This window comes from Phoca vitulina, unplaced genomic scaffold (genome assembly GCF_004348235.1).
Source record: "Phoca vitulina isolate PV1807 unplaced genomic scaffold, GSC_HSeal_1.0 scaffold82, whole genome shotgun sequence".
NCBI lineage: Eukaryota > Metazoa > Chordata > Mammalia > Carnivora > Phocidae > Phoca > Phoca vitulina.
Window position 1 is genome coordinate 672,576 of NW_022589785.1, and position 19,527 is coordinate 692,102.

The window sequence follows — 19,527 nt, forward strand, 5'->3', positions numbered from 1 at the left end:
ACAGCTGAGCTAACGGAGGCGCAGAGAGGTGGGGCTGGAAGGCAGCCATAGTGCTGGGCTCCCACCTCACACCTTCATCTTTGCCTGAATAACCCGCCACACCGCTCTGGTCCATTTCTTTTTAAAATTTTCTGCGGAGGGTGGGGTGCAGCCAGGGTCTGGTTCTGGAGGGAGCCAGGACGTGTCTCTGAAATGCACCTACCAGGCTGCAGCGGCCGGGAGCTGGGTGTCTATCACCGTAAGGGCTTCCCACCCTCCTCCCCAAAGGCCGGAGGCATCATGAGGCTTCCGACATCCTGTTAGCCGGGCTGAGGCTGGTGTGGAGCGACAGGGCAGCTGGGGCTCTCGGATGACCCTGGGACACGGAATCTGCCTGCTCTCCTATCACTGGAGCAATTACCATCTGAGGCCACAGACACCGCGTCTAGAAACCAAGGGGGTCATGCGTGCTTAGAGGAAGGCGTACCGGGGGTGGGAAATGAACCGCTGGCAAAAGAAGCTGCCTCAGCCCACGGAGGGCGGCTGCTTCATCGCATCCTTTAAACTGCATCTCGCTGATGCCGAACCCACTCTCCCAGCACCTACGAGCCTCTCGTAGACACCTGGCTTTCTGAGCATTAACTGACAGTTTTCACGCGTGCATGTGTGGTGGCTGATCTTCTTGGCCCCATGATACAGAAGGAAAACCTCGGCAGGTCGTGCAGAAGAGCGAAGGTTGAAATAAGCAGCCTGCAGAACATAGGGCCGATCGTGATAATAATCATAATATCAGGCCACCTTTACGGAGCACGAACCCCACCGCCAACCTGGCCCTCGGAGCCTGGATGTCTCATCACCTCCAGCCCTCCTGGCAACCTTCTGGGTTGTGGCCATCCTTGACCCTTTCCCGGCTGAGGCCCAGAGAGGTTGGGTAGCTCTCCCAAGACACCCAGGCCCTCTGTTGCAGAGGGAGGGTCGGAGCCCTCGTGGGATCGTCTCCAACAGCTCTCAACTCCTGCATGTTGATGCCAATAATCCCTTCTCTCTCCACCCTGACAGATTCATCAAAATGATGCAAGGCGGTGGGGGCTTGAAAGAATCCTCATTTAACAGTTGGGGAAACCTTAGCTCAGAGAGGTTGAGTAACTTGCCCCAGGCCACACAGCCTGTAAGTGGTGAGCCTCATTTTGGCGCCAGATCTACTGGATCACCACACCCACCCGGCGTGCGGCCTCAGTTTCGCCATATCTGCGATGGTGGGGTGGGAGGCTTGGGCCAGCTGGGCTCTAAGATTCCACGTGGTCTTGAGGCCTCCCCCATCTCTCCCCAGGTCCTTCTCTTCCCACCACCTCTCCATGGCCTCCATCATGGTGGTGGACTCTCCGGGCTTCCAGAACCCGCGGCACCAGTGCAAGGACCGGGCTGCCACCTTCGAGGAGCTGGGCCACAATTACGCTCATGAGCGCCTGCAGCTGCTTTTCTACCAGCGGACTTTCGTGTCCACCCTGGAGCGGTACCGGCAGGTAGGCCTGGGCTCCGTGGAGGGCGGGAGGCTGGCTGGCGGGGGTCGGGGGGCGGGGAATGGTCAGGTCCTTCAGTCACCCTTGGCTTCATCCCATTTGGCCCGCCACTGAACGAAACCCTAACTCCAGGCTCCCCAGCTCTCTGCTGCTCCCCTGCCTCCATACACGGCTCCCTACAGTTCTCCCAGGGAACTTGGGGCTCCCCAGGCCTCGCTCCCCCGGCTGTCCCCTCATTGGGGTGACCTGTTCCTCCTCGCCCACTTTGCCCCAGCTGAATGCTCCTCCTCCCATGTGGCTCGCATCTTCCCCGTGGAAAGCCCTTCATGCTCTGGGGGTGGGTGAAAATTCTGGATGGGAGGGTTTGCCTGGCCTTTGGATCCTGGGGTGGCAATCCTAACAAAGCCCTAGATGCACTTCTCTCCTAGGAGCTACCCTCCAGACACTGGGAGCACGAACCAGGAAACACGGGTAGACACGTTCCAGCCTTCTCTTGTTTTAAAAAAACTTAAATGGAAATATTACACTTGCCCAGAAAATGCACACACCAGTAGTGTACAGCCCAATGAATTTATCCAAATGAACATACTCACGCACCTGCCCCCCCAGGGGAAAAGTGGAATGCTGCCAGCACCCAGGACGGCCCCATCCTACCTACTCCCTTCTTTCTCTCTGAAGGGGGCCGCTTTGACTCCAGCAAGATGTTGGAAATGGCCATCTTGTTTATCAAGAAGATAATGGGTATTGAAATTATGGTCTTTTCTTTTTTTTTTTTTTTTGGTTAGAGCTTGCACAGCAAGAAACATGAAAGCATCAACGTGGATAAATCTCAAACAAGTGACATTGATGATGAGTCCTGGGGTCCGACTTTAACTGTATCACTTATTGGCTGTGTGGCCTCAGGAAAGTCACTCACCCTCTCTGATCCCTGATTCCGTCACATGTAAAATAGAAATAGCAATATTCCTGTATCATCTATCAATTGCCACAATAATGCTAGATACTGAAGTACCCCAAAACATAGTGGCTTTAGATATTACCTTTTGTTATTGCTTACATTGGGTTGTCTGGGCAGTTCTCTGGGCTTGGCTGAGCCAGCTCTTGTGTCTGTGGGCAGATTCAGGGCGGGTAGGTGGTTCTGATGGTGCCGGCTGGCTCTCGCCTGTGTCTGGGGGTCAGCTGGCCATGAGTGGATCCAGGCAGGCCTTGGCTGGGATGACTCATCTGTGCGCCAGGACTCTCCTATCCTCTAGCAGACTAGCCCAGGCTGTTCTCCTGGGGCTGGGCAGGTCTCCAAGAGACGAGCAGGAGCGTGTGGGGCCCCTTGAGTCCTAGACTTGGAACTGGTGATGTCCCTTCTGTATTCAGTGGGTCTGACAAGTCCAGGGCTGAGCCCTGACTCAAGGGGTGGGGAAATAGGTTCCAGTTTTTGATGGGAGAAATTGCAAGAGTGAGAAAAAACAGAAGGGGAGAGAATGTTTTCCTTTTGGTTGTTTTTAGAAAGAGAGGTGCGAGAGGGGCAGAAGGAGAGAGAATCTTAAGCAGGCTCCAAACCCAGCGCAGAGCCTGACGTGGGGCTCGGTCCTCAGACCCTGAGATCATGACCTGAACCGAAACCAAGAGTCAGGCGCTTAACTAACTTCACCACCCAGATGCCCCTATTTCGCTTATTTCTGATGTTCAAAGCAATACATGTTCTCTATTAAAAAACTGGAAGGTAGGGGTGCCTGGGTGGCTCGGTCATTAGGCGTTTGCCTTTGGCTCAGGTCATGATCCCGGGGTCCTGGGATCGAGCCCCGCATCGGGCTCCCTGCTCAGCGGGAAGCCTGCTTCTCCCTCTCCCACTCCCTCTGCTTGTCTTCCCTCTCTCGCTGTGTCTCTGTCAAATAAATAAATAAAATCTTTAAAAAAAAACTGGAAAGTACATAGAAACATCCGTAAGCAGAAAACATAACCTCCTTTAGCCCCACCGCCCACAGGCAAGCACTGTGACTGCTGTCTGTACCTTATACCACTTAACTGTCCATATATTGTCTTCTCTGCAGATTTCCAATCCTTTCCTACACACGATTTTGTTGTCTACTGTTTTCCTCACAGCATCATGCTATTCCCATGTTCTCATTCCACTGGCAACTTTTAGTAACCGTTCATTTCACGGGTTACCTCCGATGCTGTCTCAACCCTCCTTTGCACATTTGGGTGATTTCCACGATTACACTCTTTTAAACAGCACTGTGACGGACATCTCCATGCATAGCCTTGCCTGGACATTTCTGATGACTTTTGGATGGCGACTGTCATTAACCATAGCTTGTGCTTGCTGCCTCCAGCAGCCAGTGCTCAGCCCAGCCCTCATTAGTTACTCACTAAATACAAGCAAAGTTTGGACTGAATGGTTGTTAGTTCCTGACAAAGCTCTCACCACGATTGCTGATGAGCCTGCAGGATGAGCGACGTCAGGATGTTATTGGAATGTTGGTCCGTACCCTCATCCAAAGGCTAAGGGGTGATGATACAAATAGACTAACAAATAGCCTGATTGGGAAAAAGGCAAAGGATTTGAATATAGATTTTTTTTCCAAAAAAGATAGACAAATGGCCAATAAGCACTGGAAATTTAGGGAAATACAAATCAAAACATTGAGATACCACTTCATACCCTGTAGAATGGTGATGATAAAAAAACAAAACAAAACAAAAAAAACAACCCAGAAAACAGCAAGCATTGGCGGGGATGTGGAGAAATTGGAACCCGTGTGCCTTGCCGGTGGGAATATAAAACAGTGCAGCTGCTATGAAAAACAGTATGCTGTTTGTCTGAAAAAAGAAAAATAGAATTATCCTATGATCCAGCAATCTTACCTCTGGGTATCTCCCCGAAAGAGTTGAAAGCCGGGTCTTGTACACCCACGCTCATGGCAGCATTACTCACAATAGCCAAAGGGTAGAAGCGACCTGAGCATCCATTGGGGGGATGCGAGTGTAAACAGATGTGATCTGTCCACACAACAAGCTATTATTCGGCCATAAAGAGGAGGAAATTCTGACCCATCCGCACCGTGGATGAACCTCGAGGACGTTGTAGGGAGTGCAATAGCCAGTCACAAAAGGATGAACCCTATATGACTCCACTCACATGAGACACTTAAGAGCAGTCAAATTCATAGAGACAGAAAGTGGAACGGTGGTTGCCAGGGGCTGGAGGAGGAGGAGGGGAACGGGGAGTCCGTGTGTAATGGGGACAGAGTTTCAGTGTTGCAAGGCGGACAAGTTCTGGAAGTGGGGGAGTGGTGACAGGTGCACAGCATGTGAGTGAATTTAATGCTACTAACTGCATGACGCATAAAAAGGTAGATTTTTATGCCGTGGGTATTTTACCACAATTAAAATAACATGGGGCACCTGGCTGGCTCAGTCAATGGAGCGTGCCACTCTTGATCTCGGGGTCGTGAGTTCGAGCCTCATGCTGGGGGTAGAGCTTACTTAAAAGAATATTTTAAAAATGATAATAATAAAAAAGAAGGTTAAGGGGAGGTGAAAGTCCTCGCTTCTCTTTTCTCCTCCGAAAGTTTTCCACCCTGTTCAGCTCATGGAAGGAACTAATCTGGAACTTCTATGACTTTCCAGGAAGGTATTCCCGTGCCCTTTGATCTCCCGGAGCCTTCCCCGGGGACCACGGTGGCTGTGGTGGACCAGAACCCTTCCCAGGTAATGTGGGACCCAGCAAACCCAGGCTCTCAGACACCACAAGGCTTTGCTTTGACATCCCAGATGTCTTAAGCTGCAAGTTGTCAGTGCTCTCTGCCCTTGGAATCACCCAGGGATTGTTAAAGACCCTGAAGCTGGTGATCCGCTCCCAGCCTGATCCAAGGGTGTGGCCTGGGCAATGAATCTCCAAACCCCCTCAGGTTGACAACCCCCTCCATGCCTGATGTCCGAGACTGGCTTAACAGGCACCCTACCTGGCAGCCCACGGTGAGCTGAGGGGGCTCGGGGCCAGTGCCCAGTGCTATCTTGCCTGGGAAGGTCAGGCGTTCAGACGCAGATGCTATGTCCGCAGAGACTGGGAGAATAGGGGCCACTGGGGGATGGAGAATGGGGGGTGGTGGGGGGATCCACGCATTTACGGGCTTTAGTGTGGGGGGATACCCGAGTCTTTACTTTCCCTATCCCAAGAATCCACTGGGCCGACCCCAGACCTGTACCTCTGCTCAGCCGTCTCTCAGGACGGCCCTGAACCATTTTCCTTGACTTGCCAGGTTCAGGTCTAATGTCGGTGACTTTGAGCACATCCCTTCACCTCTCTCGGTCTTGTTTTTTTCCCGTCTCTAAAGTGGGAACGATAGCATGCCCTGGGATGGTTGTGAATGTTTACGAGATCTGGCACCCAGAGCACGGGGCATGGTGCTTGGTCCACAGGTCACATGTTTCTCCTGCCATGGGATACCCCAGGCTGCCACTTTTCTCATTCTTTGTCTCCTGTCGGCCACCCTTGGCCATCTCTTCCGAGCCTTCTCTTGGCTCCTTGAGGCCTGCACCTATCCCTGCAAAGCTGCCTTGCCCGTGAGCCCTGCCGGTCATTGCCTGTTTATGCTTCTCCTTGGCACCCCCTTCCTGTCATGCTTCCTGACCCAGAAGAGGCAGCTGGAAGGGACGACCTGGGCAATGGGAGGATGGAGAGGCCATGGGGTCCCCTGGATGCCTGGGCAGTGGCTGGGAAGAGCTACCTTCTGAGGATGGGCTGGCTGTCAGTGTCAACCCCATAAAGAAAGGCAAGGTGAAGCCTCAGGATATCTGGGATCCGGTCCCCGTTCTGCCCCTGTGTCTCTCCATGTGACCCTGTATGTGTCCCTTGTCTTCTCTGGGCCTCTGAGGGGGGTGGGCCAATATTTCCCAGTTAGGGTGCCCAACTATTCTGGGTTGCCAAGGAACTTTGCTGCCTTCAGAGCTGAAATCCTCATGTCCTGGGAAGTCCCTGAGTCCCAGTCACCAAGGGACAGCTGGCCACCCCATGCACCACACACATTTCCTCCATAAACACTTGGTGCCATTTTGGGTGATGCCAACTCCCTGTGGGCCCTTGGATGAGCCACTTAGCTTCTCCAGGCCTCTCTGGTTGCCAGAAACAAAACTTCAGGGTTACCTAGATGGTTTCTAAAACTCGTGGCTAGATTTCAAATTCCGTGCCTGCGCTATTGAACCAAGTTCACCTTCTCCTCTAAAACATTCTTTGGGCACTCTCCCCTCCCACCTTAAGATCTTAGTTTAAAAAAACATAGACTTCTAAGAAGTGATGCGGATGAACTCACTCCTTTGATGTTTAGCTGTGTACAAATACACACAGCCTGGGGTGTGTAGCTAGAATGTGTAATTTACAGAGTGCTTTCCCTTGTTAATTCCCCACTACCTGAGGAAGGTATTGTCAGTCTGCATTTTACATAAAAGGAAATGAGGCTCCTAGTGGTGCAGTAAGTTACCCAAGGTCACACAGGATGTGAGGACAGAGGCTGGATTCGGACCTCCTAAACTGAGGGGTTGTAACAGTTCTGGGGTTTCCACACTGGGAGTCTGGGGGTGCATTGGGAGCATGGCTTCGGGCTGGCGTGTCTGAGTCATGATGCCGGGGACTCAGATGCCCCGACTCCCAGAGGTGGGAAGAGAAGCCCAGGACTGGCCTCGGTCGGGGATCAGGGCTCCACAGTGATCCTGGATTTTCTGCCAGGTCCGCTTACCAGCCGTTGGAGGTGCAGAGGACGCCAGGGGCCTTTTCTGGCTCTTGGACGAGGAGGTCCGGGTGGAGGGTTCCAGTGATAGCGTGGTGCTCGAGCGTCTCCGTGCGGCCTTTGAGAAGAAAGGCGCTGGGGCCGAAGGTAAGGGAGTCAGGTTGAAGGACGAAGGGAGAAGAGTGCTGAGTCCAGCCTGGGAGGTGGAATCTGTCCTTGACTGCTGCAGAGAAAGCCCTGACAAGGCCTGCAAGAGGCGGGGTGGGGGTGGGGGGCCTGAGTGACAGATGTCTGTGCATATGCCTGTGTGTGCTTTCATTCATTTACCAGCGAATGAAATTTATCAATCAATTTAATCAATTAATCAGTTATTTACTAATCATCAATCAATCATTTATTGATCGATGATCAGTGTAGTCAACAAATGTATTGACAGGCTACTGTGTGCCGGGCACCATGCTACGCAGGGGCGAGCCAGCCGGATGGGGCTCACATGCTTGTCGGGGGAGGACGTGGGGAGAGTGTGGACAAGCTAACAGATGAGCCCGTCTGTGTTTGACCCCAAGATGACAGACCCTGGCACTTGACGGTGCGTCAGGCAGACCGAATTCCTCCGGGAGCCAGGGGGCCTGGGGGAGAGGCGTGCAGGGAAGTGTGCCAGAGAAGAGGAGACGCAGTGCGGGACAGCAAAGTCGGAGATGTTGTCTGGGCGCAAACCGCCGAAGGCCCACTTGTGGGCCACACGAAAAAACATTTGTTTCAACCCTAGAGCTCTGAGAAGCCATGAAGGATTCTAGGCAGCAGGAGGCATGGTCAGATTCACGTTCTGGAAAGTTCCTGCAGGCGGTGGTGAGGAAGGTGGTCCGGGAGGTGAGAGAGGAGGTGGCCGGACTCCGGGAGTATGCACCCACAGCACTTGGCGATCGGCTGGACTGGGGGGAGGGGGCATCGAGAGGAGAGATGGAGACATCCGGATGGAACCACGAGGTTGGAGGTCCTGGGCTTTGGCTTCGTTGAGCTCCAAGTTCAAGTCCGGCTATCTGTGCTTCACCAATGGCGACGCTGAGCAAACCTCGAGTAGCCCCAGGTGGAGCGCTCACACAATGCCGGGGGGGGGGGGCCTACACTGATCATCGATCAATAAATGATTGATTGATGATTTCGCCAGGATTTCCATGACAATGATTGGGTGAGAGAGGTATCAGCTTTGTTATCGGCTGCGGAGTGTCATGAGGGCTGATCGATGAGCACAGGGCTGTTGATGGCGATGAAGAATATTGTCCCCATCAGTTAAGGGGTTGGAGGAATGCTGTCCATTCTCCACACTTGGCACTGAGCTCAGAGCTTCATGTACGCTGTCTAATCGAATTCTGTCACCTGTCTGGTGGTTGGTATTCTTACCCCCCAAGGTGAGGACACTGAGCTCCAGAAAGATGCTTGTAGAGAGGTCTAAGATCACCCAGAGGGTGTCAGCAGGCAGATACAAAACAATCTCTATCTGGATTAGAATCTCTTGTGACCCACCCCCAGCTGCCCAACTCCACCCAGATGCCCTGAGGCTTCTCCGAAGGCAGATTTCGCTTTGAGATCTTCCAGGTCCCCGCTGGTGTGGCTCATTCATTCAGCAGTATTTATTGAGCACCTAACATGGCAACCGCTGTCTTGGGCCACGAGATACATCCCGAACAAGACAAATATCTCCGCCTCCGTGGGGCTGACATTCTAGCAAAGGAGATGGATGATAAAATGAGGAAATCTGTAAGAAGGTTGGGGTCCACAATTCTGGTTGAGATCACTCAGGGAATCCAGGCTGGCAGAGACAATGGCCCAGTAGTCAGCCCCGGGACCTTCCAATGTCAAGGCCCAGGGATGAGGCCAGTGACCACGAAATGCAACCGAGGAGGGGCAGCCAGGGGGGTAGGAAGGAAGCCACAAGCAGAGGGAGGGTACCGGCCTCCCTGACCTCTCAGGTGAGGCGTGGCTGAGAAGTAGCCATTGATTTGGACATGAAGAGGTCAGTGGCAGCCGAGATGAGTGCCATTTTGATGGAATATTTGGGGCAAACGTCCACTTGGAGTAGTGTACGGGAAACTGGGAGAAGATGTGGAGAAAGACGCGTGATGGCTCTCTTTGCTGCTGTCCACTGGGCTGGCGATGGCAAAAGCCTGTACCCCAAAGGGACCTGCCAAGGCCTCTGTCCGGGACGTTCGCGGGGCCTTCCTGCACTCGCATCAGGACCAGATTTTCGGAGCAGAAGCAGTGGAAGCATCCGAGGGTTCCGGCCGCTTTCCCTGGAGCAAGCTCTGGGCACTGGTAGCCAAATTAGTCCCAGAGGATTTGGCCCTGCAGTGGCTGGCCCAGGGCCAACCTCGTCACACCCAGCGCTTTTAGGGGCCCATGCAACTGTTCTAATTTTTGTTACAAGCAGAGAAAAAAATGAACTTTCAGGTCAAATACGATATATATGTATACCTGTCTATATATGTACGTGCGTATGGATGTTTATACATACGTATGTATGAATGTTCTGGGCTGACTTGGATCCCACCTCAAATCCACGTGTTGCAGTCCTTCCTCCAGAAGTTCAGAATGTGACTGCGTTTGTATTTGGAGAGAGGGTCTTTAGAACGGTCATTAAGGTTAGGCGAGGTCATTGTGGTGCGTCCTAATTTCATACGACTGGTGTCCTTACCAGAAGACATCAGGACTCAGATGTGCGCAGAGCAAAAAGGCGGGGAGAAGGCAGCCAGCTCCAAGCCCAGGAGGGAGTCCTCACAGGAGACCAGCCCTGCCCACACCTTGACCTCGGGCTTCCAGCCTCCAGAACTTTAAGAAAATACATTTCTGTTGTTTAAGCCGCCCCCCCAAGCTAGGGGACCCCCAGGTATGGCAGCCATAGCAGACTAATAGAGTGTACTTAAGTATTACTAATATTATTTGCCCGGATACCAATATCGTCATGAAATATAACTTTTTTTAATCCATATATGTTTGAACGGAAGAAGGGGCCCATGAAGGCAGAAGGGCCGAGGGCCCAGGCAGGTCACGATGCAGCCCTGGACTGCCCTCACCCTGCAGGGTCCTCATGCTTGACTGGCTCCTGGCCACGATCACCTCTGTTCTCCCAAGGTCACCTCTGTTCTCTGAAATACATCTGCCTCTTGGCCGGCTGGTGAACGAGGAGGGAGGAGCAGAGAGAATGGCTCTCAGTGGAGCTCTTAGTCTGAGCCTCGGATTGTGGGTTCTACTGCACCCCACCCACAGTGGGGTCCCTGAGAAGCCAGGTGGCTTATCGGCCCTGGAGGCACCTGAGAACAGAGCCAGTGCCGAGACTGGGAGTCCTCTCCGCACAGGCCACGCAGACCCACCACCCTTCTCTGGGCTCTGAACGTGGGCCCTGTATTCAGAGCATGACCCCAGGGCATGGGAGTGGCTTTGTGGGGCCGAGGAAGAGCGTCCCTCAGATTCACGCGACGCCAGGAGACAGAGCTATGAAAAGCTTACCCAGGCTTTGGACCCCAGAGATCTGGGCTGCATCCCAGTCCCACTGCTTAAGTGCAAGGCCTGTGGCTTCTGGGAAGTCACCTCCCCCGTCTGTAAAATGGTAATAATGGTAACACCTCCCTCAGGGGGCTTGTGTGAGGACGGATGAGCTAATGTGTGGACGCACGTCCGAGTCCTCCTCCCTCACCTTGGTGCGCAGAGGGCTCCTCCTCAGAGACCTTGCGGACCCCTGTCTGAAGCTGTCCCCTCTGCAGCCCTGCGGACCCATCCCGACTCCCTCGTTACTTCCTTCAGGGGCCTCTCGGGCTCTGGAACGTTTGGTTATCCACTTGCCTCTTCCCCGTCCCCCCGACTGCCCTGTGTGACCACGGAGGGCGCCGGGCAGGCCTCTGTCTCCTTCTCTGCTCTCTCCCCTGTGCCTGGGCATAGCCAGGCCTCCGTGGACGTCTGCCGTTTGCCCTTCCTCTCTCCTCCCTCGCTCTGTTCCAGTCACTGTTCCAGTCACACTGCTCTCTTGGCCGCTCCTCAAACCCACTGAGCATGCTCCCGCCTCAGGGCCCTCACACTGGCAGTTCCCTCTGCCTGGAATGCTCTTCCGCCACGTTTCCACATGACTGGCTCCCTCACTGCCTTTGGGTCTCGGGAGCCTGCCTGACCACCTAGTGAAAAATAATGCCTTCTTCCGACCCGCACCCCCTTCTCCCTTACCCCTGCTTTTCCCGCCTCCCCTGCAGCCCTCACGCCGGACGGCACGTGTGTGTCCTCACAGGAACATCTGCTCGTGAGGGCAGCGCTGGCTGCCCCCCACCCCCTCCGCCCCACAATGCTCTGGTCTGGAGAAGGCTCCAGTTCATCCTTGATACAGAATAGATGAATATGGGAAAACCCCATGATCCAGAATCAAACGAAATGGATTTCTCGGACGGAATGTTTCCTGGATCCTGACTTAGGCAAATGACACAGGAGGCTCAGAAGGAGAAGGCATCAGGGAGGGCATGGTTGGGGCAGGAGGGGGTCCGGCGAGATCCGTGTCTCCCTCTTCTTCTCCTGTGAGGCCCGACCTGCCAATCCCAGACACCCTGAGAGGGATGCTCTGACGTCCGTTCCCAGGAGAGAGACCGTGATATCCTTTGTCCTGGCCCGACAGAGAGAGACCCGTTAATTCAGATATTTTGGTTAAAAAAAAAGATCTTTTGTCTCTAGGGCTTTCTGATTAGCTCTGAGTTAATGAGAATGTTCCATCAGGCAGAACATGAGGGGCTTTCTGGCGACCCCAGTGCTTGCTGTTACTTCTCCACTAAGTGTCTCTGCTGGGCCGGCGGGCCGCTCCCGAGGGACCCAGGCCCAGTGGACAGGCAGGCGACAGGCATCTGCAGGGCAGACGTAGAGGGGGGTTGCCGGGGTCACTGGGGCCCCAGAAGCCCCTACCCCCATCTGGGGGTGTCAGGCTCCTGGGAGAGGTGATGATGCAGAGTCACGAGAGAGGAATACTGGGTCAGGCTCTGTCTTCGAGCTGTTTCCATGGGGCTCCTGAGAGCAAACGTTGTCCGTGAAATGCTTGGATGAACAAAACTGTGGTTGAAACCACCTCCCGAAGAAAGGGGAGCGCAAGAGGGCCGAGCAGACCCCCTGGGAGCCTGGGAGTGGTCTCCCTGGGCTGTTCCTGGGAAATGGGACGCCTCCGTGTATCGGGCCACCACCGGGGATGAACACAGGCTTCGGGTGGGCAGACCTGTGTGCTCATCCCGGCTCTGTCCCTGTATGCTATGCCACTTCAGCCAAGGGGGCTCATCTCTGAAGCTCAGTGTCACCTTCTAGAAAACCAGCCCACGGACACTCACTTCACAGACCAGAGCGGGATCAGGGGACCTCAGGCATGGCCGTGTGTCCAGCAGAGGCCGGCTGGGGCTTAGCCCACGTGGACGTCCTTTCTTCTCTCTTGCCTTCGGTCCCCCCTCCCCAAATGCTCTCAGGGTCCTCATTCAGAGCCCAGCTCTGTGCTGGCTGCAATACATAATGATGCAGGAACATGGTCGCTGTCCTCAAGCTGCTTCTAATCCAGGGCAGGGAGGTGGCCATGCAAACAGCGCAGACATCGTGCGGGCAGCGTGGACGGACGTGCCAAGGCAGGCGGCCACTTTGTCACCTTGCTTTCGTTGGAAGGTGGCCCTTTGAGGGCGGGGACTGCGGGCTCCGAAGGCCTCATGGAAGAGCTGGACAAAGGGATACTTTACTTCACCAGAAGTGTCCCTTGCTGGTAACTTCGGTCAGCCCTGGGTATTGACCACAAAGGACCTCCAAGAAGCCACACACATGGCAGGACCCATGTCCCTCACGCACCGGAAGCCCACAGACTCGCAGATGGCATTTGCTGCGTACGGAGTTCCAAGAAATGCGGCTTTCTGGTCTCCGGACTCCCTGCAGCAGAGAGGTGGCAAATTCGCATTTGAGGGAAGGACTCAGGACCCTAGGACGCACTGGTGCATTGACAGTAGGAAGATGGGAACTCATAGAATTGCAGAAGACAGACAAGAACCAAAACAATACTACCGCTCCCGAGAGTAATTGGTCTGGGGCCATTACTCAACCCGAGAGCATCACTGCAATTAGAGTGATGTGATTAATGACCAGGATTCCTCTCTTCCTTCCTCCCTTCCTTCCCTCCCTTCCACAAGCACTTCCAGACTCCATTCGTGTACCAGGCACCGTGCTGGTGTTAGGGATACGGACATAAACGTTTGTGGCTCCAGACACCAGCACAAGGTTGAATGCAAGAAAAGACCGTGACGCCCACTCGGGCTTACTGAGTGACAACCAAGGGTCTGGGCACTACGCTAACATATTTTACGCACATTATCTCCTTTAAGTTTTGTACCACCCTGGGAGGTACGTATAATTCACATTTTACAGAGGAAGAGACTGAGGGTCAGAGATGGAAGAGGCTTGGGCCCTGCCACACAGGGGTAAGTGGTGGTGTCAGGATTTGAACGCAGGCCTGCTCTCGAAGCTCCAAGCCCCTTCTTTTCTCCTGTCCTGTCCCTTGCAGCCGAGTGTGTGTCGGAGGCTCCCAAGAGTGTGCTGTGCATTTATTTATTTATTTATTTATTTATAATAATGATTTTATTTATTTGAGAGACAGAGAGAGAGAAAGAGAGACTACGAGCAGCGGGAGGGACAGAGAGAGAAGCAGACTCCACGCCGAGCAGGGAGCCTGACGTGGGGCTGGATCCCAGGACCCTGAGATCATGACCTGAGCCGAAGGCAGACGCTTAACCAACTGAGCCGCCCAGGCGCCCTTTTTTTTTTTTTTTCATTTTATGTCTTTTAATAATAAAAACTTACACAACTGACAAATTGAACAAAGTAAAAGTAACTTTTTCTGGCTATCTAGTAATTTAGACATGGTTTAAAAGCTTTCGCCCATCAATTAGTGTCAGCTTACAGAGCTCTGGAAAAATAGACAGTCTTTGAGGAAAAGACTCATGTTCTATGCAATTAATAACCTCTCAATTTCTCCAAAGCCAGTATCATAATCCATTAAGGAAAATAATTCTCTTTTCTTTATGCCTTAAAATTTAAAGCTTATTTTCAACGATATTCTTAATAAGATTCTCATTGTGTACCAGCAATGGTAGTTCCTTAAAACACAATTTTTAAATACTTGCTTCTTTTCTGCCCATAACACAGATACCATATTTATACGGTACCATTCAAGACAATTTTTGGTGGCACACAAATATTTGCAAAATATTTAATGATTATGTATTTATTTCCACGAGTATTGGAAAATACAGCATGCACACCCAACCTACCATGACACGCTTCTTTATAAATGGATCTTACCTGTTGATAAGTGTTTGTCGATTTAAAAAAATATTAAGTAAGTTGGGGCGCCTGGGTGGCTCAGTCGTTAAGCGTCTGCCTTCGGCTCAGGTCGTGATCCCAGGACCCTGGGATCGAGCCCCACATCGGGCTCCCTGCTCCGCGGGGAAGCCTGCTTCTCCCTCTCCTACTCCTCCTGCTTGTGTTCCCTCTCTCGCTATGTCTCTCTCTGTCAAATAAATAAATAAAATCTTTAAAAAAAAAAAAAAATATTAAGTAAGTAACAACCCAGGTGGTACTTGGGTATGGCAAAAATCGTGAAGATCGTCTGCACTGATGGTATGTGGGGAAAACAGGTATCCTGTGTTTAAGAAAGCAAGGAGGACTCGGTTCTATGTTGGAAATGATGCTCAGACATGCGTACAGGGAAGAGAGGTAGGTGCCCAGAACTGTTAGCTTTGGATCTCTGGAAACATATTTAAGTGGAAAAAGTGTGTTTTTGGCGATGCCAAGCGATTATGGAGTGTCCCCCCACGTACCCCAACACTTACATGCTATGTCCGCTTTCAGGGACCTCTGCCCTCCGGTCCTGTGAGCAGCCCCTCCAGTTCGAGATCTTCCACCAGCTGGGACAGGACCCCGTGCGCTACGACCTCACGGGCTGGCTCCACAGAGCCAAGCCCAACCTCTCGGCCCTGGACGCCCCCCAGGTGCTGCAGCAGTCAAAAAGGTGAGCCTGGCCTGAGATAGGGACCGGCCCCCCCACCGGGGCCACGCCATCCCAATGACTCAGCGAGGGAGGGTCCGCCCAGCAGCCCCATCCCTCAGATCCGATGGGTCCCTGGGGCCAGCGCAGCACAAACGCCAAAAAGCCAAGACTTCTTAACTTTGGCTGCTTGCCTTTCATTAAGTATCTGGAAGATGATGTGACTGGAACGATTTTATGGACATCCTAGGACTAGGGGGTCATAAAACGAAAGCGATAACGTTTTGTGGTGTCAAAAAAAAAAAAAGCACACTGCTTTCTCTGACGGCTCTGCTCAGAAAGTGCTAGCAGCAAGCACGGCTTGTGGGCCACAGCTCCTGGAAAATGCTTCTGTGGGTGTATGCGCTGATCCTCCCTGCTTCGCTGCTGGAACCATGCAGGGGCAGAGCTAGGACACCAGAGAGAAGCTGAGAGCACCAGGGAGGAGCTGGGGGGCGTGGGAAGGGGGAGGAGACACTTACTGACCACCCACGGCAGTGTGCCCATCGTCAGGATAAACGCTCTGTAAGTATCTTGCTAATCCTTACAACAACACCGCCTCCTTAGCACCATTTCACAGATGGGAACACTGAGGCCCCAGTTGGTGAAGTGGCCCTCCTTTGATCACACAGCAAAAGAGTAGCAGGACTGGGATCCATTTGGGTCTACGTACGTGGTCCTTGCCGAAGTTCTCGGCACATGATGGTCCGAGTCGATAGGAAAGCCCGTATGCAGGAGGGTTCAAGGGTATACAGCTCCTGAAAGGAGATCAAGCAGGGGGGTGGGGCCGAAGGAAGGTCCACGAGCACAGAGAGGAGAGCGTGGAGAGCCAGGGGACCTGAGTCAAGTCCCAGCCCTGCCCCTCCTCACCTGGGTGACTGTGGGCAGTCTCTTTCTCTCCCTTGGTTTTGTTGGCTTGTTTGGCTTCCTTCACCATAAAATAAGTGTGTGTTGGACCAGGCTGCAAGATTGGGTGGATACTGCACAGCTTTGGAGTCAGGCAAATGTTCAGCTTCTCCTTTTACCGCCTTTAAGCTGCGAGATGTGGGCCTCAGTTTCACATTCGGAGAAGTGGGAATGATGGGGCCAGGCTTCCATGTTTGCTGTGAGGCTTTGGTGGTATAACGTAGTGGAAGGCTTATGATGGAGCCTGGTTCAGAGCAGGCCCTCACTGCACACCTGTGGTCTCATGCATCCTTGGGCTCTAACGTCCCATGGCTCCAGTCCTCTGGGCAAGAGGTGGAGGGGCAGGAAAAGGGGAGGTCAAGCCTTGTTGACCCGATGCTCTGGCGAGTGAGGGACATTCGGGGAAGAAGGAACAGCATGTATAAGGTCGTGGCCCATGGGAGTGAAAGAACACGGCAGGATTGAGGGTAAATTCCATTAGGATGTCTTGCGTGCTTGAGAGCCAAGCATTGGTGATTTTTGAAAGCAAACGGTGCTGTTTTAAAGGTGTAGTTTTACCCCCAGGAGTGCCAGATTCACCAGATTCACTGCTGGTCTAACATTCCAATTTCTGGGTCCCACCCGATCTCTTTGGACACTTGCTTTGTCCATAGGCTTCCCTGGAGGTGCTTATGCACACTCAAGTTTCACTGCTTTGGTCCAACCCCTCTGTTCCATGTATTAAGCTGAGACCCAAAGCAGACATGACCTGCCCAAGGGCACATCTCCCACTGAAAACTGCCAAGTCAGATCTACCCACCCCAGGGCTGGGGCAGTCCACAGATGGGGGTCAGGGCTATGGGCACAGCCTCTTCTCCCTGTACCAGGGGGCGGTGCCCACCTCCCCCACGGCCCTGACCTCTCCTCTCAGAGCTCCTGCTTCTGGGGTGGGGGCCTCCCCCAGATCCTCCCCAGCTGTTTATTTCAATACCAGTGTAGTCAAGCCATTGTGAATCTTTGTGCTCTGCCAGGCATTTAACCACTTGAAATACCTTTGGATCGTTTGGACGACGATCCTTAATAGTTTGGATAGTCTGGTGAGGCATAGAAGGAGGCAGATAGCAGGGTGGCCTGGATTGCAGAGAGTGATGGAAATTGCTTGCGTGCTTTCACTGGAGGGGGAGGGGGCCGATGGGACCCCGGAGGCACGAGGCCTTCTCTGGCTCCCAGCCCCATTCAAGGGCACCGCAGGGTCTTCCCGGCCTTCTTCGTCCTTATTGGCCCAAACAAGAAGGCAAGGCAGCTCAGATTCCTCAGAACAGACGCGGAGCCCTGGCCCTACAGCTGTGCGTTACAGGGGTGCCGAGGGAAGGCCCTGTCTGCCGCTGGGCATCAGGCCGGGCATTTCACTGATGCTATCTTGCAGGGCCAGAAACCGCCTCTTCAGCCCGTGAGCTGTCCATTCTTGCATGAACTGTATAGTCTAAGCACCTACTATGTGCTGGACCCAGGGACCTACTATGTGCTGGGCCTGTTCTGGGGAGAACCAAGGTGGCTTTGCTCCCTAAGAAAGTGCAGGCTCAGTGGGATTCCCGCAGGCCCATCAGTGACGAGGATAGCCAGTAGGTCTTCTCGCTGCTCTTGCTACTCGAAAATCAGGGGAGGGAGAGGCCCGGAGAAAGAAGCTGGCATTTGCCACAGAGCAAAGGGACTGTGGATTAAAGTGTAGCAGCTAGGAGGTGTGTTTCAAGGGGCGGGTTCAGGAAGCAGGTTCGCAAGAAGCGAGGTGGGCCCATTCCCCGTGAGCCCCTAAAGTCCCTCTCTCTTTCCCCTCCTCCCTGCCAGGGAGGAGGTGAGGAGCCTGTTCCAGCCCCGGGCCAAGCTGCCCCCCGTGTGCCGGGCCGTGGCCGGCCTGGAGGGCACTTCCCAGCAGGCCCTGCAGAGGAGCTGCGCAGTGAGGAGGGCGTTTGCCAGCAGCTTTGCCGCCGTGAAGAGGAAAGCCCCGTGCTCCCAGATCAAGCTACAGATGGTGAGTGGGAGCCCTGTCCCCATGGAGCCGGGGCCTCCACTGCCCCGCTCCCCACCCTCTTCCAGGATGAGTTATCAGCCCGCATCATCTCTCACCTCCTCAGCAAGCCTGGAGGGGCAGGTCTCACCCTGCGCTCCACAGAGGAGGGAGCTGAGGCTCGGAGCAGCACAGAAACGTCCACCATCCCGTCCCTGATCTATCCAAATCTGAGGCCAAAGGCTGGGCTCCTCCGTGTTGCCTTGAGCAGCTGTGGCAAGTTCCCAGGATCCACGAATACCCTCTTGACCCGGGTGACAAATATCACAGCCAATCCAGCGCCACCTGACCTTTCTCAGCTGTCCAATGCCTCATTTTCACCACGAGGCTCTTGTTGGGGGCAGGCGGCGGGATCTAGCACCGGCTGCAAATAGGTCACCGAGACACATCAATAACAAATGAGAACGCTGTGATTGGTCAGCGGTCAGGCTGAGTCCAGAAGGTGGGACATGGGAAGGGCAAGTTTTGAAAAAAGAAAATCTCATAGCATATTATACCGGAAAAGCCTCTAGGCCTGGGTCCTGGGTTCTAGCCCGCCTCTTCTGCGAGGGGTCTGTGTGACCTGGGGCCCTCTGGCTTGCCCTCAGTCCGTTACAAGGGCTGTTATAAAGTTCCCCTTTTTCTCTTGAGTGCGAATCAGGCCATAGATAGGCAGTCCTTGGTATAGGACTTGGGGACCCCCAGAGATGCCCAGGCTAGGCTGAGTGTACGTTTGGGGAGCATCCCTGTCCGTCTCACCCCAGGGCAGCGGGCCTTGACCCCGTCTGTCTCCTCTTGGTCCTAGGATGCGCTGACCAGCGTGATCAGACGGTCTCAGATACACTTCATCCATTGCCTTGTGCCGGGCCCGGCGGTGAAGAGCAGGGGCGGGCAGGGGTCTCTGACCCCAGCGCAGCCCAGCGGAGATAAGCCGGGGACAGGCGGGCCTCTGTCCTTGGACATCCCGGCATTGAGGGTGCAGCTTGCGGGGTCCCACATCCTGGAGGCACTGCGTCTGCACAGGACAGGTAAGAGACAGCCAGGGAGCGAGCACTTTGTGTCTGAGTCCTTGACATGCCCGCCAACTGGTAGCAACAAACGGACGGGAGCACCAGCTACGTGCCTGAGCGTTCCACGCAGCATCCCGTTTTATTCTGTAAAATAGTGAGCCCGTGAAAGGGAAGCTATGATTACAGATGGGAAAACGGAAGCTCCGAGAGGTGTTAGGACATGCTCAGGGTCATGTAGTGGTTGGACAGGGCAGAGTTAAAGCCCATCTTATCTCCTGAATGACATGTGCACTCC

The 19,527-nt window shown here is 53.7% G+C and overlaps 1 protein-coding gene across 1 annotated transcript in view; it reads left to right on the forward strand.

Moving 5' to 3' along the window:
- The window catches only part of MYO18B (myosin XVIIIB), a 232,537-nt gene that overhangs the window by 54,432 nt on the left and 158,578 nt on the right, over window positions 1-19,527 (forward strand). Inside the window, exons 14-19 of the mRNA XM_032395173.1 lie at window positions 1,310-1,502; window positions 5,127-5,207; window positions 7,222-7,369; window positions 15,119-15,278; window positions 18,024-18,207; window positions 19,028-19,250. Of these exons, the coding sequence (XP_032251064.1) occupies window positions 1,310-1,502; window positions 5,127-5,207; window positions 7,222-7,369; window positions 15,119-15,278; window positions 18,024-18,207; window positions 19,028-19,250 (989 nt within the window). The remainder of the gene's footprint in view (window positions 1-1,309; window positions 1,503-5,126; window positions 5,208-7,221; window positions 7,370-15,118; window positions 15,279-18,023; window positions 18,208-19,027; window positions 19,251-19,527) is intronic.